Below are 18,816 nucleotides of genomic sequence, written 5' to 3'. Positions count from 1 at the left end.
CCCTCTCTCTCACCAGGGATCCAATAGAATAGGTATCTCTCTCTCACCAGGGATCCAATAGAATAGGCCCCTCTCTCTCACCAGGGATCCAATATAACAGGTCTCTCTCTCTCACCAGGGATCCAATAGAATAGGTCTACTCTCTCAACAGTGGTCCAATATAACAAGTCTCTCTCTCTCACCAGGGATCCAATATAACAGGTCTCTCTCTCTCGTCAGGGATCCATTAAAACAAGTGAGTCAGAGGATGTAGTGTGTGCGTGTCTCACCTAGGTAAGATCTTGTCTGGGAAGCGGTGTGTGTGGAACTGAGAGGCGAGGCCAGGCTTCTTCAGCTGCTCAAACAGACCAATCAGGTTGTGAGAGTACAGCTGGAAGGTCTTTCCTGTGATCACATATGAAACAAGTTAGCATCACAATATAGGAAGAAGACTCATAAGTCCCAAATGGCACCCTATTCCCTATATCGTGCACTACTTAGTCCCAAATGGCACCATATTCCCTATATAGTGCACTACTTAGTCCCAAATGGCACCCTATTCCCTATATAGTGCACTACTTAGTCCCAAATGGCACCCTATTCCCTATATAGTGCACTACTTAGTCCCAAATGACACCCTATTCCCTATATAGTGCACTACTTAGTCCCAAATGGCACCATATTCCGTATATAGTGCACTACTTAGTCCCAAATGGCACCATATTCCCTATATAGTGCACTACTTAGTCCCAAATGGCACCCTATTCCCTACATAGGGCACTACTTAGTCCCAAATTGCACCCTATTCCCTACAGGGCTCTGGTCAAAAGTAGTGCACTACATGAGAAATAATGTGCCATTTAGGTCACAGACATGATGTCCTTTCTGGGGTCACAGACATCTCTTACAGTGTTACGACATCCCGTTATAGTGGAACAAACAAAAGACAACACTAAGATAGATTGAAGGATGGAAAGAGGATACACGGCAGAAACATGTTATTACAAGTGTAGATGTATTCATCATCAACAGCAAATTAGTTTTAAGGAGCCAGCGTGAAATGATATGGACTTTAACTTCTCTAGGGTAGGGGGCAGCATTATGAATTTTGGATGAAAAGCATGCCCAAATTAAACTGCCTGCTTCTCGGGCCCAGAAGATATGATATGCATATAACTGGTAGATTTGGATAGAAAACACTCTAAAGTTTCCAAAACTGTTAAAATAGTGTCTGTGAGTATAACAGAACTGATTTGGCAGGCGAAAACCTGAGAAAAATCAATTCGGAATTATTTTTGTTTTGTTGGTTTTATAGTTTTCTATTCAATGCCATTACAGTATCCATTGACTTAGGACTCAAATTGCAGTTCCTATGCCTTCCACTAGATGTCAACAGTCTTTAGAAATTGTTTCAGGCTTGTATTCTGAAAAATGAGGAAGAGCAGTCTGAAGGAGTGGACCCTAAAGTGTCACAGAGCTTTTTCATGCGCGAGACCGAGAGAGTGCATTCCTTGTTTACCTTTTACATTGACGACGTTATTGTCCGGTTGAAATATTACCGATTATTTAGGCTAAAAACAACCTGACGATTGAATATAAACATCGTTTGACATGTTTCTATGAACTTTACGGATACAATTTGGATTTTTTTGTCTGCCTGTTTTGACTGCGTTTGAGCCTGTGGATTACTGAAGAAACCGCGCGAACAAAACGGAGGTTTTTGGATATAAAGAGACTTTATCGAACAAAAGGAACATTTGAGTAAATTAACGTCTCCTGAGTGCAACAATATGACGATCATCAAAGGTAAGGGATTAATTTTCTCTCTATTTCTGACTTGTGTAACTCTTCTACTTGGCTGGTTACTGTTTGTAATGATTTGTCTGCTGGGCTATGTTCTCAAATAATCGTCGTAAGGTATGCTTTCGCCGTAAAGCATTTTTTTTTTTTTTATCTGACACCGTGGTTGGATTCAAAAGAAGTTCATCTTTAAACCTATGTAAAATATGTTTTGTTTTCTGAATTTCTATAATGAGTATTTCTGTATTTGAATTTAGCGCCCAGCAGTTTCACTGGCTGTTGAAGAGGTGGGACGCTAACGTCTCACGTACCCAAGAGAGGTTAACCTTAACATAAAGGGCTGGGATCTGCTGGATGGGAGCTAGCTTGATGTTTAGATAGGGGTAAGGGTTACAAAATTCTGGGAACTTTCCCATTCTAATTCCAGGATTCTCCTAACTGGGATTTCAGGAAAACCTGGATATTTTGAGAAAAGTTTTTTGTTGTTATTTTTCTTTTTAATTTTTTACACCATTTTTATGATATCCAATTGCTAGTTATAACCTTGTCTCATCGCTGCAACTCCCCAACAGGCTCGGGAGAGGCGAAGGTCGAGACACGCGTCCTCCGAAAGATGACCTGCCGTGCCGCTCTGCTTCTTAACACACTACTCGATTAACCCGGAAGTCGCTGTGGCAATGTGACGGAGGAAACACCGTTTGACTGACGACCGAAATCAGCTTGCAGATGCCTGGCTTTCCACAAGGAGTCGCTGGAGCGTAATGAGCGAAGGAAAGCCCCGCCGGTCAAACCCTCCCCTGACCAGGACGGTGGGATCGAACCCCAGGCTGTAGTGGCGCCTCAGCACTGCGATACCTTAGAATGCTGCGATACCTTAGAATGCTGCGCCACTCAGGAGGCCAGAATTTTAATGGAATTTTGCAACTCTAGTTATGGGTAATATACAATACAGGGTTGTAACTGTGACGCTGATGATGGTGATTACCTTCTGATGAAGCCGGTTAGTAGAATACCAAAATCAAGCCAGACCAGAGAAGAGAGCAGAGGAGAGGTGAGAAGGAGGGACAGAGTCCAAGAAATCAGAGATTACATTTACTCTGAGCCGAAGCATAGGCCTACTTACTTCTATTGGATTTATGGTAAGATACACAACAGTACAATTACGTTTACCTAGTAATAATTTACAATAAGTAAGAAATGCTTACTTTCACTTTCTTACAACAGAGCGGCGTGTAGAGAAATTCAACAGTGGTTAAAACACAGATATACCAAACATGGTACATATTAGAGGCCTTCACGGGTCCATAAAAGAAATGAACCTGGGGCTTTCCGTCCAGACCCAATATGCATAAATATTATAAAATATTTTATATAGAGACCCCGTTCCCAACGGACAACGAGGTCCGTTCCGTATAGACCAGGTCGGATCCAGAGGAGATGTGAGAGAGATTTGTGAGGGAAGAAGCAGAAAAAAGACACGAGGAACAGGGGAGGGAGGGAGAGACAGCAAACAACCAAGCCGAATCGCGCTATAGCTTCCATAGCTAGGTTATTTATCATAAAATATGATGACGTAGCACCCGTCTTGACTGTATCAAACTGGGAGAAGCTAGTTAAGCTAACTAGCTAGCTAGGCTAATTGAGGTTGCATGTGCTTTCTGGTCCGACACAGTTACAAACAACAACAACTCCATTCAGAATATAAAGTAGTAGCCTACCTGTTGGCTCTTGGTCGTTGTAGCCTAACTTTTAATTCCATCTTCCATTGATTAGATATCTCCTAACTTTTGCCCCACACGGAGGCTCTATGACTGTAGTCTATTGATTTATGATTGACCAAGAAAACATTACCACGCGCCACTCTGGTGAAACGCAAGAGTAGCAGCATAAATTACACAGATCCGATCCAGACCAGTGATATTATTTACAATTCTGTATCCGGACCCGCTCGGGTACCGGATCGTGTCTCGGGTACCGGATCGTGTCTCGGGTACAGGTGGATGCGTGAAGACCTCTAGTACAGATGAGCTATATACATTGGGACATGCATAAACTAACTACAGTTTGAGTCTTTCTCAGAGAAAATGGTTAAATTCTACTTTCAGGTCTTACACTATATATACAAAAGTATGGGGACACCCCTTCAAATTAGTGGATTCGGCCATTTCAGCCACAATCGTTGCTGACAGGTGAATAAAAATCGAGCACACAGCCATGCAACCTCCATAGACAAACATTGGCAGTAGAATGGCCTTATTTTTAAAAATGTTATTTTTTACCTTTATTTAACTAGGCAAGTCAGTTAAGAACAAATTCTTATTTTCAATGACAGCCTAGGAACAATGGGTTAAACTGCCTTGTTCAGGGGCAGAACGACAGATTTGTACCTTGTCAGCTCGGGGATTTGAACTTGCAACCTTTCGGTTACTAGTCCAACGCTCTAACCACTAGGCTACGCTGCCATAGAGCTCAGTGACTTTCAACGTGGCACCGTCATAGGATGCCACCTTTCCAACAAGTCAGTTCGTAAAATTTCTGCCCTTTAGAGCTGCCCTGGTCAACTGTAAGTGATGTTATTGTGAAGTGGAAACGTCTAGGAGCAACAACGGCTCAGGCGCAAAGTGGTAGGCCACACAAGCTCTCAGAACGGTACCGCTGAAGTGCGTAAAAATATAATCTGTCCTCGGTTGCAACACTCACTACCAAGTTCCAAACTGCCTCTGGAAGCAACATCAGTACAAGAACTTTGTCGGGGGGCTTCATGAAATGGGTTTCCATGGCCGAGCAGCCACACACAAGCCTAAGATCACCATGCGCAATGCCAATCTTCGGCTGGAGTGGTGTAAAGCTCGCCGCCATTTGGTGTCTTAAGCAGTGTAAACGCGTTCTCTGGAGTGATGAATCACGCTTCTCCATCTGACAGTCCAACGAACTAATCTGGGTTTGGCGGATGCCAGGAGAATGGTACCTGGCCCAATGCAGTGCCCTACTGTAAAGTTTGGTGGTGGAGGAATAATGGTCTGGGGCTGTTTTTCATGGTTCGAGCTAGGCCCCTTAGTTCCAGTGAAGGGAAATCTTAACGCTACAGCATACAATGACATTCTAGATGATTCTGTGCATCCAACTTTGTGGCAACAGTTTGGGGAAGTCCCTTTCTTGTTTCAGCATGACAATGTCCCCGTGCATAAAGCGAAGTCCATACAGAAATGGTTTGTTGAGATTGGTGTGGAGGAACTTGACTGGGCTGCACAGAACTCAATCCCATCGAACACCTTTGGCAAGAATAGGAACCAGGCCTAATCGCCCAAACATCAGTACCCGACCTCACTAATGCTCTTGTGGCTGAATGGAAGCAAGTCCCCTCAGCAATGTTCCAACATCTTCCCAGAAGAGTGGAGGCTGTTATAGCAGCAAAAGAGGGGACCAACTCCATATTAAAATGACCACGATTTTGGAATGAGATGTTAAGACGAGTAGGTGTCCACATACTTTTGGTCATGAGGTGTATCATCTGTCCACAACTATCTACATTGCTACTGTAACCAGGAGTCTTTACACCCACTGGTCAATACAAAACGCCATATTTATTCCACACAGCAGTAGGCCATAAAGACAGGACTCACAATAATATGCAGTCAAGCTCTTCTTATAAGGGTTTTCATCCAAAAGCTTCTACTTCTGGTCTATAGATAGCTATGAGGTGATTGTATTTACAGTATGGTGTGTAGATACCAGGTAAGGGAATTGTTCCTGTAGAATAGTTATGAGGTAATGGTATTTCCAGTCAGATAACAGCAAAACAAAGGAGCAGGTTATCATAGCTTGATACCGCCTCTCAGACTGCAGCAGGTTGTCGTGGTACCTGTATCTGTCCTACTGACTCACCTGACAGACAGCAGGTTGTCGTGGTACCTGTATCTGTCCTATTGACTCACCTGACAGACAACAGGTTGTCGTGGTACCTGTATCTGTCCTACTGACTCACCTGACAGACAACAGGTTGTTGTGGTACCTGTCCTACTGACTCACCTGACAGAGACATCAAGTTGTTGTTGATGATGTAGAGCCAGGTACACTTCCTGGGGAACAGCTAGAAGGGGAACATAACACAATAAAGGACATTGAATACTGTTGAAATAGAACAATTTGGCAGTAGACAACACACTATTTCATGGATTCGGACCTACAGTAACTAAGACTAAGCCTTTAAGACGAGGTAAAAATGAGCGTAGACATGTTTATAGCTATATTTATTAAGGATGGGCATCTTTCCCTTTCAAGACGATTTGTATCTAGCTCGATACATGGGCTCCGATACGATACAGGAACGATACGTTTTAGTTTGAAACGTCAGTTACAAAATAGCTATGACCACAGCCAATGAATATATAGCGAAACTTTGTCTTTCACCTCCATCTACTAAATCAGATTGTTTTGACCAGTTTTTTTAGAGTGATCTTCTCTTCGGGCCATACAGTGTACACCTCGCCAAAAGTAATCGCTGTCCTCGTTATGAAATGATCAACTTTTACCCTGTATATCTAAAAAATGACCATATATATACACCGAGTGTAGAAAACATTTGGAACACCTGCTCTTTCCATGACAGACCGACCAGGTGAATCCAGGTGAAAGCAACGATCCCTTATTGATGTCACTTGTTAAATCCACTTCTATCAGTGTAGATGAAGCGGAGGAGACAGGTTCAAGATGGATTTTTAAGCCTTGTGACACAATTGAGAATGTGTGCCCATTCAGAGGGTGAATGGGCAAGACAAAATATTTAAGTGTCTTTGAACGGGTTACGGTAGTAGGTGCCCGGTGCACCGGTTTGTGTCAAGAACTGCAACGTAGTGGTGGAAAAAGTACAACAGTTTAAAAAAGATACCTTAATACAAAATGACTCAAGTAAAAAGTGAAAGTCACCCAGTAAAATACTACTTGAGTAAAAGTCTAAAAGTATTTGGTTTTATATATACTTATCAAAAGTAAATGGAATTGATCAAATGTACTTAAGTATCAAAAGTAAAAATATAAACCATTTCAAATTCCTTATATTAAACAAACCAGACGGTACAATTTGATGTATATTTTTAAAAAAAAAGTATAATATTGACAGATAGCCAGGGGCACACTCCAAAACATAATTTACAAAACGAAGCATTTGTGTTTAGTGAGTCCTTCAGATCAGAGGAAGTAGGGATGACCAGGGGTGTTCTCTTGAATTTGACCATTTATGTCAATGTAACGAGGACTTTTGGGTGTCAGGGAAAATGTATTTTCTTTAGGAATGTAGTGAAGTAAAAGTTGGCAAAAAATATAAATAGTAAAGTACAGATACCTCCCCAAAAACTACTTAAGTTGTACTGTAAAGTATTTTTACTTAATAACCTGTTTGGGCTGCAATCCCCACACAGGTACACCTATGACAACTGCCATTTCAAGTGCATGGCGCGAAATTCAAAATCTAGTTTGTTAAAATATTTAACTTTCACACATTAACAAGTCCAATACAGCATATGAAAGGTAGACATCTTGTGAATCAAGCCAACATGTCCGATTTTTAAAATGTTTTACAGGGAAGACAAAATATGTAAATCTATTAGCTAACCACGTCAGCAAAAGAAAGCACTTTTCTAACTCCATCAGTTTTTTACTCCGTCACTAGCTATCACTAATTCGACCAAATAAAGTATATATAGCCACTAACCAAGAAACCACTTCATAAGATGACAGTCTGATAACATATTAATTGTATAGCATATGTTTTTTTTGAAAAATGTGCATATTTATGGTATAAATCATAAATTACATTTCAGCTACAATCAGAAATTGCACCGAAAGCAGCCATAACATTTACAGACACCAACGTCAAATAACTAATTACTCATCATAAAACATATCTGAGAAATACATACATTGCAGCAATTGAAAGACAGGATTCTTGTGATTCCAGACAATATTTCCGATTTATTAAATGTTTTACAGCGAAAACAAAATGTAGCGCTATGTTAGCATAGCCACAATAGCCAGACACACTTGGGCGCGCACGACCAGTTGACATGCACGACAGATATATGAAATAACATTATAAATTGGGTCTTACTTTGGCTGATCTTTCATCAGAATGTTGATCAGGGTGTCCTTTGTCCAGATGAGTCGTTGTTTTGAGTCAGGATGGCAACTTTCCCTTCTCACTTAGCATTGGCACTGGTCGACTGGCACGGATTTGTCCAACGTTAAAAAAATCAGAGACCGAAACACGGCAAAACTCCCGAAAAAAATTCAAATAATCTGATTAAACTATATTGAAAAAACATACATTACGATGATATGGTCTCATTTATCAAATAAAAACCCAGCCGGGTTTTTGTTCCCGTCCAAAACAGCAGCAAAACAGAACACAATATCACTCCCAAGACGCGCGCTTCAGACTTCCGGAAGTGGTCGGTCACGTCAAAGAAATAGCTCTTATTCAACCTCTGAACAAGATATTCACTAAATTTCTTCTCTCATACCCTCTTGACACCCAGAGCAAGGCGTACGGAGTATACGTAGGGTCTTACGTATAATGACCATGTATAGGCATAACGTTGAAGCGAGCATAGATTTCTGACATTCTACTTCTTGGTCAGGGAAAGTGCTGCCAAATGACTTCTGTACCACTCAGAGAAATAATTAGAACGGTTTTAGAAACTAGAGATTGTTTTCTATCCAATATTAATATTAATATGCATATTGTAAGAGCAAAAATTGATTAAGAGGCCGTTTGAAAATTGGCACATATTGGAAAAACTGGAAAATACGCCACCTGCAGCCATAACAGGTTTTAAGTACTTTTCACCACTGCTGCAACGCTATAACCTAGCAAATTACATACACAACCGTTCAAAAGTTTGGGGTCACTTAGAAATGTCCTCGTTTTTGAAAAAACACTTTTTATTTTGTCCATTAAAATAACATCGAATTGATCAGCAATACAGTGTAGACATTGTAAATGATTTCTAAGTGACCCCAAACGGTCGTGTAGGTTGTCACCCAACTAACAAAAGCCTAATATCACCCTAGCCATTTTAGCATTTCAATGCTAAAGGTGGCGTGCAGATGTGCAAGACCAGGAACGGGGCAGTCCAAATCGCGTTGGTCAGCGTCGCAAAGCCGGGTACAGCGCGCCGTTCGACTAGGCTACTGACGTCGCCCGGGGTTTTGTTTCGGCACGCAAAAATGCCTTGTAGATCAACAACTGTCAACACAGTTACATGCAGTTAGGACACTGAAGGAGAGGACGCATCAGTCACAAGAGATGAGGTCTTATATCTGAAGGTATGTAATACGGCGATTCGTAACGGTTTCAAAACATTTTCTGACCGATGCACGCTACATTTGGATCGGTTTTGGGATACACTTGTATCTTAAACATTAGAAATCAGGGACCGACGCGTATCGGGTGAATCCTTCCCTCATATTTCCGAGTGGCTTTTCTTAGTGCTGTGCCTTCCACCGTATTAAAGACTACAGACGATAATATGCGTTATCAGTTTGTTCCTATATATTTAATGGTTCAACAAGACACAGTGGGTTTTATTAGTGCTGTGCCTTCCACCGTATTAAAGACTACAGACGATAATATGCGTTATCAGTTTGGTCCTATATATTTAATGGTTCAACAAGACACAGTGGGTTTTATTAGTGCTGTGCCTTCCACCGTATTAAAGACTACAGACGATAATATGCGTTATCAGTTTGGTCCTATATATTTAATGGTTCAACAAGACACAGTGGGTTTTATTAGTGCTGTGCCTTCCACCGTATTAAAGACTACAGACGATAATATGCGTTATCAGTTTGTTCCTATATATTTATGGTTCAACAAGACACAGTGGGTTTTATTAGTGCTGTGCCTTCCACCGTATTAAAGACTACAGACGATAATATGCGTTATCAGTTTGGTCCTATATATTTATGGTTCAACAAGACACAGTGGGTTTTATTAGTGCTGTGCCTTCCACCGTATTAAAGACTACAGACGATAATATGCGTTATCAGTTTGGTCCTATATATTTAATGGTTCAACAAGACACAGTGGGTTTTATTAGTGTCAAAGCGCCATGTTAACCCATGTGTTCCTACCTGTTCCATGGTGGCTTCATGAAGCTCATTCAGGTTGAGGGTGTAAATACCATCCTCTGTCCCAAATATAAGGTACTGGTCTGGAAAACAGGAGAAACATATTGAATTGTCTGTGACACATACTCCCTCTCTGTAACACGTGTGTGTGTGTGGGTGTGTGTGTGTGTGTGTGTGTGTGTGTACACAGTAGTTTGTGTGTGTGTACACTAGTGTGTGTGTGTGTGTACAGTAGTTTGTGTGTGTGTGTACACTAGTGTGTGTGTGTGTGTGTGTGAGTGTGTGTGTACAGTCGTTTGTGTGTGTGTACAGTAGTTTGTGTGTGTGTGTGTAGTAGTTTGTGTGTGTGTACAGTAGTTTGTGTGTGTTACCTTTGGTATCCGGGTGTATCCACGACGTGGCACAGTTGATTTTCAGTGGACAGCCATCAAACACTTTGGAGAAACAGGCCCCCATCTAGAGTAGTGATGACAAAAATATCAACAAACCGGGGTTCAGAGTTCATCTCCACCCAAAGTTGGTCTGGAAGATAGTAACCAGACGACATTCTGACCAGAGACGACATTCTGACCAGAGCAACCAGAGACGACATTCTGACCAGAGTAACCAGAGACGACATTCTGACCAGAGTAACCAGAGACGACATTCTGACCAGAGCAACCAGAGACGACATTCTGACCAGAGTAACCAGAGACGACATTCTGACCAGAGCAACCAGAGACGACATTCTGACCAGAGCAACCAGAGACGACATTCTGACCAGAGCAACCAGAGACGACATTCTGACCAGAGCAACCAGAGACGACATTCTGACCAGAGTAACCAGAGACGACATTCTGACCAGAGTAACCAGAGACGACATTCTGACCAGAGTAACCAGAGACGACATTCTGACCAGAGCAACCAGACGACATTCTGACCAGAGTAACCAGAGACGACATTCTGACCAGAGTAACCAGAGACGACATTCTGACCAGAGCAACCAGAGACGACATTCTGACCAGAGTAACCAGAGACGACATTCTGACCAGAGCAACCAGAGACGACATTCTGACCAGAGTAACCAGAGACGGCATTCTGACCAGAGACGACATTCTGACCAGAGCAACCAGAGACGACATTCTGACCAGAGTAACCAGAGACGGCATTCTGACCAGAGTAACCAGAGACGGCATTCTGACCAGAGACGACATTCTGACCAGAGCAACCAGAGACGACATTCTGACCAGAGCAACCAGAGACGACATTCTGACCAGAGCAACCAGAGACGACATTCTGACCAGAGCAACCAGAGACGACATTCTGACCAGAGCAACCAGAGACGACATTCTGACCAGAGCAACCAGAGACGACATTCTGACCAGAGCAACCAGAGACGACATTCTGACCAGAGTAACCAGAGACGACATTCTGACCAGAGCAACCAGAGACGACATTCTGACCAGAGCAACCAGAGACGACATTCTGACCAGAGTAACCAGAGACGACATTCTGACCAGAGCAACCAGAGACGACATTCTGACCAGAGACGACATTCTGACCAGAGTAACCAGAGACGGCATTCTGACCAGAGTAACCAGAGACGACATTCTGACCAGAGCAACCAGAGACGACATTCTGACCAGAGCAACCAGAGACGACATTCTGACCAGAGCAACCAGAGACGACATTCTGACCAGAGTAACCAGAGACGACATTCTGACCAGAGCAACCAGAGACGACATTCTGACCAGAGCAACCAGAGACGACATTCTGACCAGAGTAACCAGAGACGACATTCTGACCAGAGCAACCAGAGACGACATTCTGACCAGAGACGACATTCTGACCAGAGTAACCAGAGACGGCATTCTGACCAGAGTAACCAGAGACGACATTCTGACCAGAGTAACCAGAGACGACATTCTGACCAGAGTAACCAGAGACGACATTCTGACCAGAGCAACCAGAGACGACATTCTGACCAGAGCAACCAGAGACGACATTCTGACCAGAGTAACCAGAGACGACATTCTGACCAGAGTAACCAGAGACGACATTCTGACCAGAGTAACCAGAGACGACATTCTGACCAGAGTAACCAGAGACGACATTCTGACCAGAGTAACCAGAGACGACATTCTGACCAGAGTAACCAGAGACGACATTCTGACCAGAGCAACCAGAGACGACATTCTGACCAGAGTAACCAGAGACGACATTCTGACCAGAGTAACCAGAGACGACATTCTGACCAGAGACGACATTCTGACCAGAGACGACATTCTGACCAGAGACGACATTCTGACCAGAGACGACATTCTGACCAGAGTAACCAGAGACGACATTCTGACCAGAGACGACATTCTGACCAGAGACGACATTCTGACCAGAGTAACCAGAGACGACATTCTGACCAGAGCAACCAGAGACGACATTCTGACCAGAGTAACCAGAGACGACATTCTGACCAGAGCAACCAGAGACGACATTCTGACCAGAGCAACCAGAGACGACATTCTGACCAGAGTAACCAGAGACGACATTCTGACCAGAGACGACATTCTGACCAGAGCAACCAGAGACAACATATGTACATATTCTTATTCCATCCCTTTACTTAGATTTGAGTGCATTTGGTAGTTGTTGTAGAATTGTTAGATATTACTTATTAGATACTGCTGCACTGTCGGAACTAGAAGCACAAGCATTTCACTACACTCGCAATAACATCTGCTAACCATGTGTACGTGACAAATAAAATTTGATCTGATCTAGGGACGACACAAAGTCAGCGTTCCAAATGGCACCCTATTCCCTATATAGTGTTGTACTTCATAGGGCTCTGGTCAAAAGCAGTGCACTATAAAGGGAATATGGTGCCATTTGGGACATAGCAGACTTGTCCACATGGGTCACTCACCAGAACTTTAGGAGTGGGCGGCAGGCCGTTGATAGCTGGTTTCTGAGGAGAAACAAATAGACACACATTAGACTGGATGAAGAGTGGAGGACATACGAAGCAATGCCGCAAAAAACACAAACTATTGTTTTGATCCGAGCTGGTTTGCCAAGCACCGTTTTAAAATGTTAATCTGTTGACTTCAAGCAACCTTTTCTTGTTTTAAGCAAGTTGTGATTAAATCCATCGTGATTTAATTATGTCAATATTAGCTACAGTGGTTAGCTAGCTTGGAGGAAGTATTGAGTGGTTGTGTGCATTGCGTCGGTACACTTAGCTAGCTACCATAGCCTACATTGCATATGAAGTGAGACTGGTTCATGGTTCATTTCCTGTATTTGTTTTCACTCCTGTTGGCTCCCCTACGTAGGGGCTCGTGCTCTTCGATTGAAGTTGTTGACGAGCATTGCGATACTACAAGTAGAATATGTAGGTTCGGCTCTACCGGTTCGGCACGCAGTAGGTACCGCTTATATTACAGCAAGAGAGAAGCACCTGTCAGCAGTCAGATTGTGTGTTTAATGCTTTATAAACCCAACTACTGTCTCAAACCTCAGCACTGTGGGGAGAAAAAAAACCCAGTCAGGATCTGACCCAAATGGAAACCTATTCCCTTTATATCTGTCCCAAATGGAAACCTATTCCCTATATATCTGTCCCAAATGGAAACCTATTCCCTATATATCTGTCCCAAATTGAAACCTATTCCCTATATATCAGTCCCAAATGGAAACCTATTCCCTATATATCTGTCCCAAATGGAAACCTATTCCATATATATCTGTCCGAAATGGAAACCTATTCCCTATATATCTGTCCCAAATGGAAACCTATTCCCTATATATCTGTCCCTAATGGAAACCTATTCCCTATATATCTGTCCCAAATGGAAACCTATTCCCTATATATCAGTCCCAAATGGAAACCTATTCCCTATATATCTGTCCCTAATGGAAACCTATTCCCTATATATCTGTCCCAAATGGAAACCTATTCCCTATATATCTGTCCCTAATGGAAACCTATATATCTGTCCCTAGTGGAAACCTATTCCCTATATATCTGTCCCAAGTGGAAACCTATTCCCTATATATCTGTCCCAAATAGAAACCTATTCCCTATATATCAGTCCCAAATAGAAACCTATATATATTATCTATGCATAGTCACTTTAATAACTCTACCTACATGTACATATTACCACAATTACCTCGACATCGGTGCCCCCACACATTGACTCTGTACTGGTACCCCCTGTTTATAGCCCCGCTATTGTTATTTACTGCTGACATGAGGTCAAAGGAATTGTCTGTAGATGCCCCAAGACAGGATTGTATCAAGGCACATATCTGGGGAAGGGTACCAACACATTTCTGCAGCATTGAAGGTACCCAAGAACACAGTGGCCTCCATCATTCTTAAATGGAAGAATTTTGGAACCACAAAGACTCTTCCTAGAGCTGGCCTGAACTCTTTGGCCTGAATGTCAAGCGTCACGTCTGGAGGAAACCTAGCACTATCCCTACGGTGAAGCATGGTTGTGGCAGCATCATGCTGTGGGGATGTTTTTCAGCGGCAGGGACTGGGAGACTAGTCAGGATCAAGGGAACGATGAACGAAGCAAAGTACAGAGAGATCCTTGATGAAGTCCTGAGCGCTCTGGAGCAGGTTCTCAGACTGGGGCGAAGGTTCACCTTCCAACAGGTCAACGACCCGAAGCACACAGCCAAGACAACGTAAGAGTGGGTTCGGGACAAGTCTCTGAATGTCCTTGAGTGGCCCAGCCAGAGCCCGGACTTCAACCTGATCGAACATCTCTGGAGAGACCTGAAAATAGCTGTGCAGCAATGCTCCCCATCCAACCTGACAGAGCTTGAGAGGATCTGCAGAGAAGAATGGGAGAAACTCCCCAAATACAGGTGTGCCAAGCGTCAAACCCAAGAAGACTCGAGAATGTAATCACTGCTAATGAGGATAATTTAAAAAAAATCTATTTTAGAATAAGGCTGTAACGTAACAGCATCTGGAAAAAGTCAAGTGGTCTGAACACGTTCTGAACTTGGTGGTTTCTTCATAACTTCCATTCTACTCAAACCACTTCAAACTCAAGATGGGGGATATGGAGAGATCTGACATGAAATTTTCTAGACTGCCTATTTTGTTTGTATAAAATAAATAAATAACTATATATGTTACCTGAGATTATATGACTGTGACATATTTCGGATTGCTCTACATAGTCACATACCAAATACAATCACATAGATAAATAGCCTCACAGGGTAGTCTTTCTTCTCCTTCCTCTGTGGTCGGCTGGGAGGAGTCTTGGGACTGTCCCCGTTCACATCTCCATCACAGTCTTCATGTTCTGGGGACAGAGACGAGTTACTTGTACATTTGATATTCTAGTAATTTAGCACAGGGGTTCCGCAGGGGGTGAGTGGCAAGATAGATAGATATAGGTCTATCTATCGCTCATATGTATATATATATATATACACACACATTGCTCAAAATAATAAAGGGAACACTTAAACAACACAATGTAACTCCAAGTCAATCACACTTCTGTGAAATCAAACTGTCCACTTAGGAAGCAACACTGATTGACAATAAATTTCACATGCTGTTGTGCAAATGAATAGACAACAGGTGGAAATTATAGGCAATTAGCAAGACACCCCCAATAAAGGAGTGGTTCTGCAGGTGGTGACCACAGACCGCTTCTCAGTTCCTATGCTTTCTTGCTGATGTTTTGGTCACTTTTGAATGCTGGCGGTGCTTTCACTCTAGTGGTAGCATGAGACGGAGTCTACAACCCACACAAGTGGCTCAGGTAGTGCAGCTCATCCAGGATGGCACATCAATGCGAGCTGTGGCAAGAAGGTTTGCTGTGTCTGTCAGCGTAGTGTCCAGAGCATGGAGGCGCTACCAGGAGACAGGCCAGTACATCAGGAGACGTGGAGGAGGCCGTAGGAGGGCAACAACCCAGCAGCAGGACCGCTACCTCCGCCTTTGTGCAAGGAGCAGCAGGAGGAGCACTGCCAGAGCCCTGCAAAATGACCTCCAGCAGGCGACAAATGTGCATGTGTCTGCTCAAACGTGGGGGTTGTGCTTACAGCCCAACACCGTGCAGGACGTTTGGCATTTGCCAGAGAACACCAAGATTGGCAAATTCGCCACTGGCGCCCTGTGCTCTTCACAGATGAAAGCAGGTTCACACTGAGCACATGAGCACATGTGACAGACGTGACAGAGTCTGGAGACGCCGTGGAGAACGTTCTGCTGCCTGCAACATCCTCCAGCATGACCGGTTTGGCGGTGGGTCAGTCATGGTGTGGGGTGGCATTTCTTTGAGGGGCCGCACAGCCCTCCATGTGCTCGCCAGAGGTAGCCTGACTGCCATTAGGTACCGAGATGAGATCCTCAGACCCCTTGTGAGACCATGTGCTGGTGCGGTTGGCCCTGGGTTCCTCCTAATGCAAGACAATGCTAGACCTCGTGTGTCAGCAGTTCCTGCAAGAGGAAGGCATTGATGCTATGGACTGGCCCGCCCGTTCCCCAGACCTGAATCCAATTGAGCACATCTGGGACATCATGTCTCGCTCCATCCACCAACACCACGTTGCACCACAGACTGTCCAGGAGTTGGCGGATGCTTTAGTCCAGGTCTGGGAGGAGATCCCTCAGGAGACCATCCGCCACCTCATCAGGAGCATGCCCAGGCGTTGTAGGGAGGTCATACAGGCACGTGGAGGCCACACACACTACTGAGCCTCATTTTGACTTGTTTTAAGGACATTACATCAAAGTTGGATCAGCCTGTAGTGTGGTTTTCCACTTTAATTTTGAGTGTGACTCCAAATCCAGACCTCCATGGGTTGATAAATTTGATTTCCATTGATCATTTTTGTGTGATTTTGTTGTCAGCACATTCAACTATTTAAAGAAAAAAGTATTTAATAAGAATAGTTCATTCATTCAGATCTAGGATGTGTTATTTTAGTGTTCCCTTTATTTTTTTGAGCAGTGTATATACAGTGGGGAGAACAAGTATTTGATACACTGCCGATTTTGCAGGTTTTCCTACTTACAAAGCATGTAGAGGTCTGTAATTTTTATCATAGGTACACTTCAACTGTGAGAGACGGAATCTAAAACAAAAATCCAGAAAATCACATTGTATGATTTTTAAGTAATTAATTTGAATTTTATTGCATGACATAGGTATTTGATCACCTACCAACCAGTAAGAATTCCGTCTCTCACAGACCTGTTTGTTTTACTTTAAGAAGCCCTCCTGTTCTCCACTCATTACCTGTATTAACTGCACCTGTTTGAACTCGTTACCTGTATAAAAGACACCTGTCCACACACTCAATCAAACAGACTCCAACCTCTCCACAATGGCCAAGACCAGAGAGCTGTGTAAGGACATCAGGGCTAAAATTGTAGACCTGCACAAGGCTGGGATGGGTTACAGGACAATAGGCAAGCAGCTTGGTGAGAAGGCAACAACTGTTGGCGCAATTATTAGAAAATGGAAGAAGTTCAAGATGACGGTCAATCACCCTCGGTCTGGGGCTCAATGCAAGATCTCACCTCGTGGGGCATCAATGATCATGAGGAAGGTGAGGGATCAGCCCAGAACTACACGGCAGGACCTGGTCAATGACCTGAAGAGAGCTGGGACCACAGTCTCAAAGAAAACCATTAGTAACACACTACGCCGTCATGGATTAAAATCCTGCAGCGGACGCAAGGTCCCCCTGCTCAAGCAAGCGCATGTCCAGGCCCATCTGAAGTATGCCAATGACCATCTGGATGATCCAGAGGAGAAATGGGAGAAGGTCATGTGGTGTGATGAGACACAAATAGAGCTTTTTGGTCTAAACTCCACTCGCCGTGTTTGGAGGAAGAAGAAGGATGAGTACAACCTCAAGAACACCATCCCAACCGTGAAGCATGGAGGTGGAAACATCATTCTTTGGGGATGCTTTTCTGCAAAGGGGACAGGACGACTGCACCGTATTGAGGGGAGGATGGATGGGGCCATGTATCGCGAGATCTTGGCCAACAACCTCCTTCCCTCAGTAAGAGCATTGAAGATGGGTCGTGGCTGGGTCTTCCAGCATGACAACGACCCGAAACACACAGCCAGGGCAACTAAGGAGTGGCTCCGTAAGAAGCATCTCAAGGTCCTGGAGTGGCCTAGCCAGTCCCCAGACCTGAACCCAATAGAAAATCTTTGGAGGGAGCTGAAAGTCCGTATTGCCCAGCGACAGCCCCGAAACCTGAAGGATCTAGAGAAGGTCTGTATGGAGGAGTGGGCCAAAATCCCTGCTGCAGTGTGTGCAAACCTGGTCAAGAACTACAGGAAACGTATGATCTCTAATTGCAAACAAAGGTTTCTGTACCAAATATTAAGTTCTGCTTTTCTGATGTATCAAATACTTATGTCATGCAATAAAATGCAAATGAATTACTTAAAAATCATACAATGTGATTTTCTTTTTTTTCTTTTTTATTCCGTCTCTCACAGTTGAAGTGTACCTATGATAGAAATTACAGACCTCTACATGCTTTGTAAGTAGGAAAACCTGCAAAATCGGCAGTGTATCAAATACTTGTTCTCCCCACTGTATATATAGGTCTATCTATCTGTATATATATATAGGTCTATCTATCTCTATCTCTTTATGCGCATTCGGTAAGAATTCAGACCTTGAATTTTTCCACATTTTGTTATGTTACAGCCTTATTCTTAAATGAACCAAATTGTTTTTAATCTTTCAATCTACACACAATACCTATTTTTCTGAAAATGTATAAAAAAGAACACACTATCACATAAGTATTCGGAACCTTTTACTCAGTACTTTGTTGAAGCACCTTTGGCAGCGATTACAGCCTCGAGTGTTCTTGGGTATAAGCTTGGCACACCTGTACTTGGGAACGGTACAGGCTGG

At 43.3% G+C, this 18,816-nt stretch overlaps 1 protein-coding gene across 1 annotated transcript in view; it reads right to left on the bottom strand.

The window, feature by feature from the left end:
• Nucleotides 1-18,816, bottom strand: part of map4k5 (mitogen-activated protein kinase kinase kinase kinase 5) — a 110,867-nt gene that overhangs the window by 32,335 nt on the left and 59,716 nt on the right. Inside the window, exons 21-26 of the mRNA XM_071366817.1 lie at nt 15,127-15,215; nt 12,809-12,850; nt 10,278-10,362; nt 9,910-9,989; nt 5,809-5,869; nt 270-384 (exon numbers count right to left, since the gene is read on the bottom strand). Coding sequence (XP_071222918.1) covers nt 270-384; nt 5,809-5,869; nt 9,910-9,989; nt 10,278-10,362; nt 12,809-12,850; nt 15,127-15,215 — 472 coding nt within the window. The remainder of the gene's footprint in view (nt 1-269; nt 385-5,808; nt 5,870-9,909; nt 9,990-10,277; nt 10,363-12,808; nt 12,851-15,126; nt 15,216-18,816) is intronic.

The sequence above is a fragment of the Salvelinus alpinus genome, chromosome 25 (assembly GCF_045679555.1).
Source record: "Salvelinus alpinus chromosome 25, SLU_Salpinus.1, whole genome shotgun sequence".
Classification (NCBI taxonomy): Eukaryota; Metazoa; Chordata; class Actinopteri; order Salmoniformes; family Salmonidae; genus Salvelinus; species Salvelinus alpinus.
This window is presented reverse-complemented; position numbering and strand designations above follow the sequence as displayed.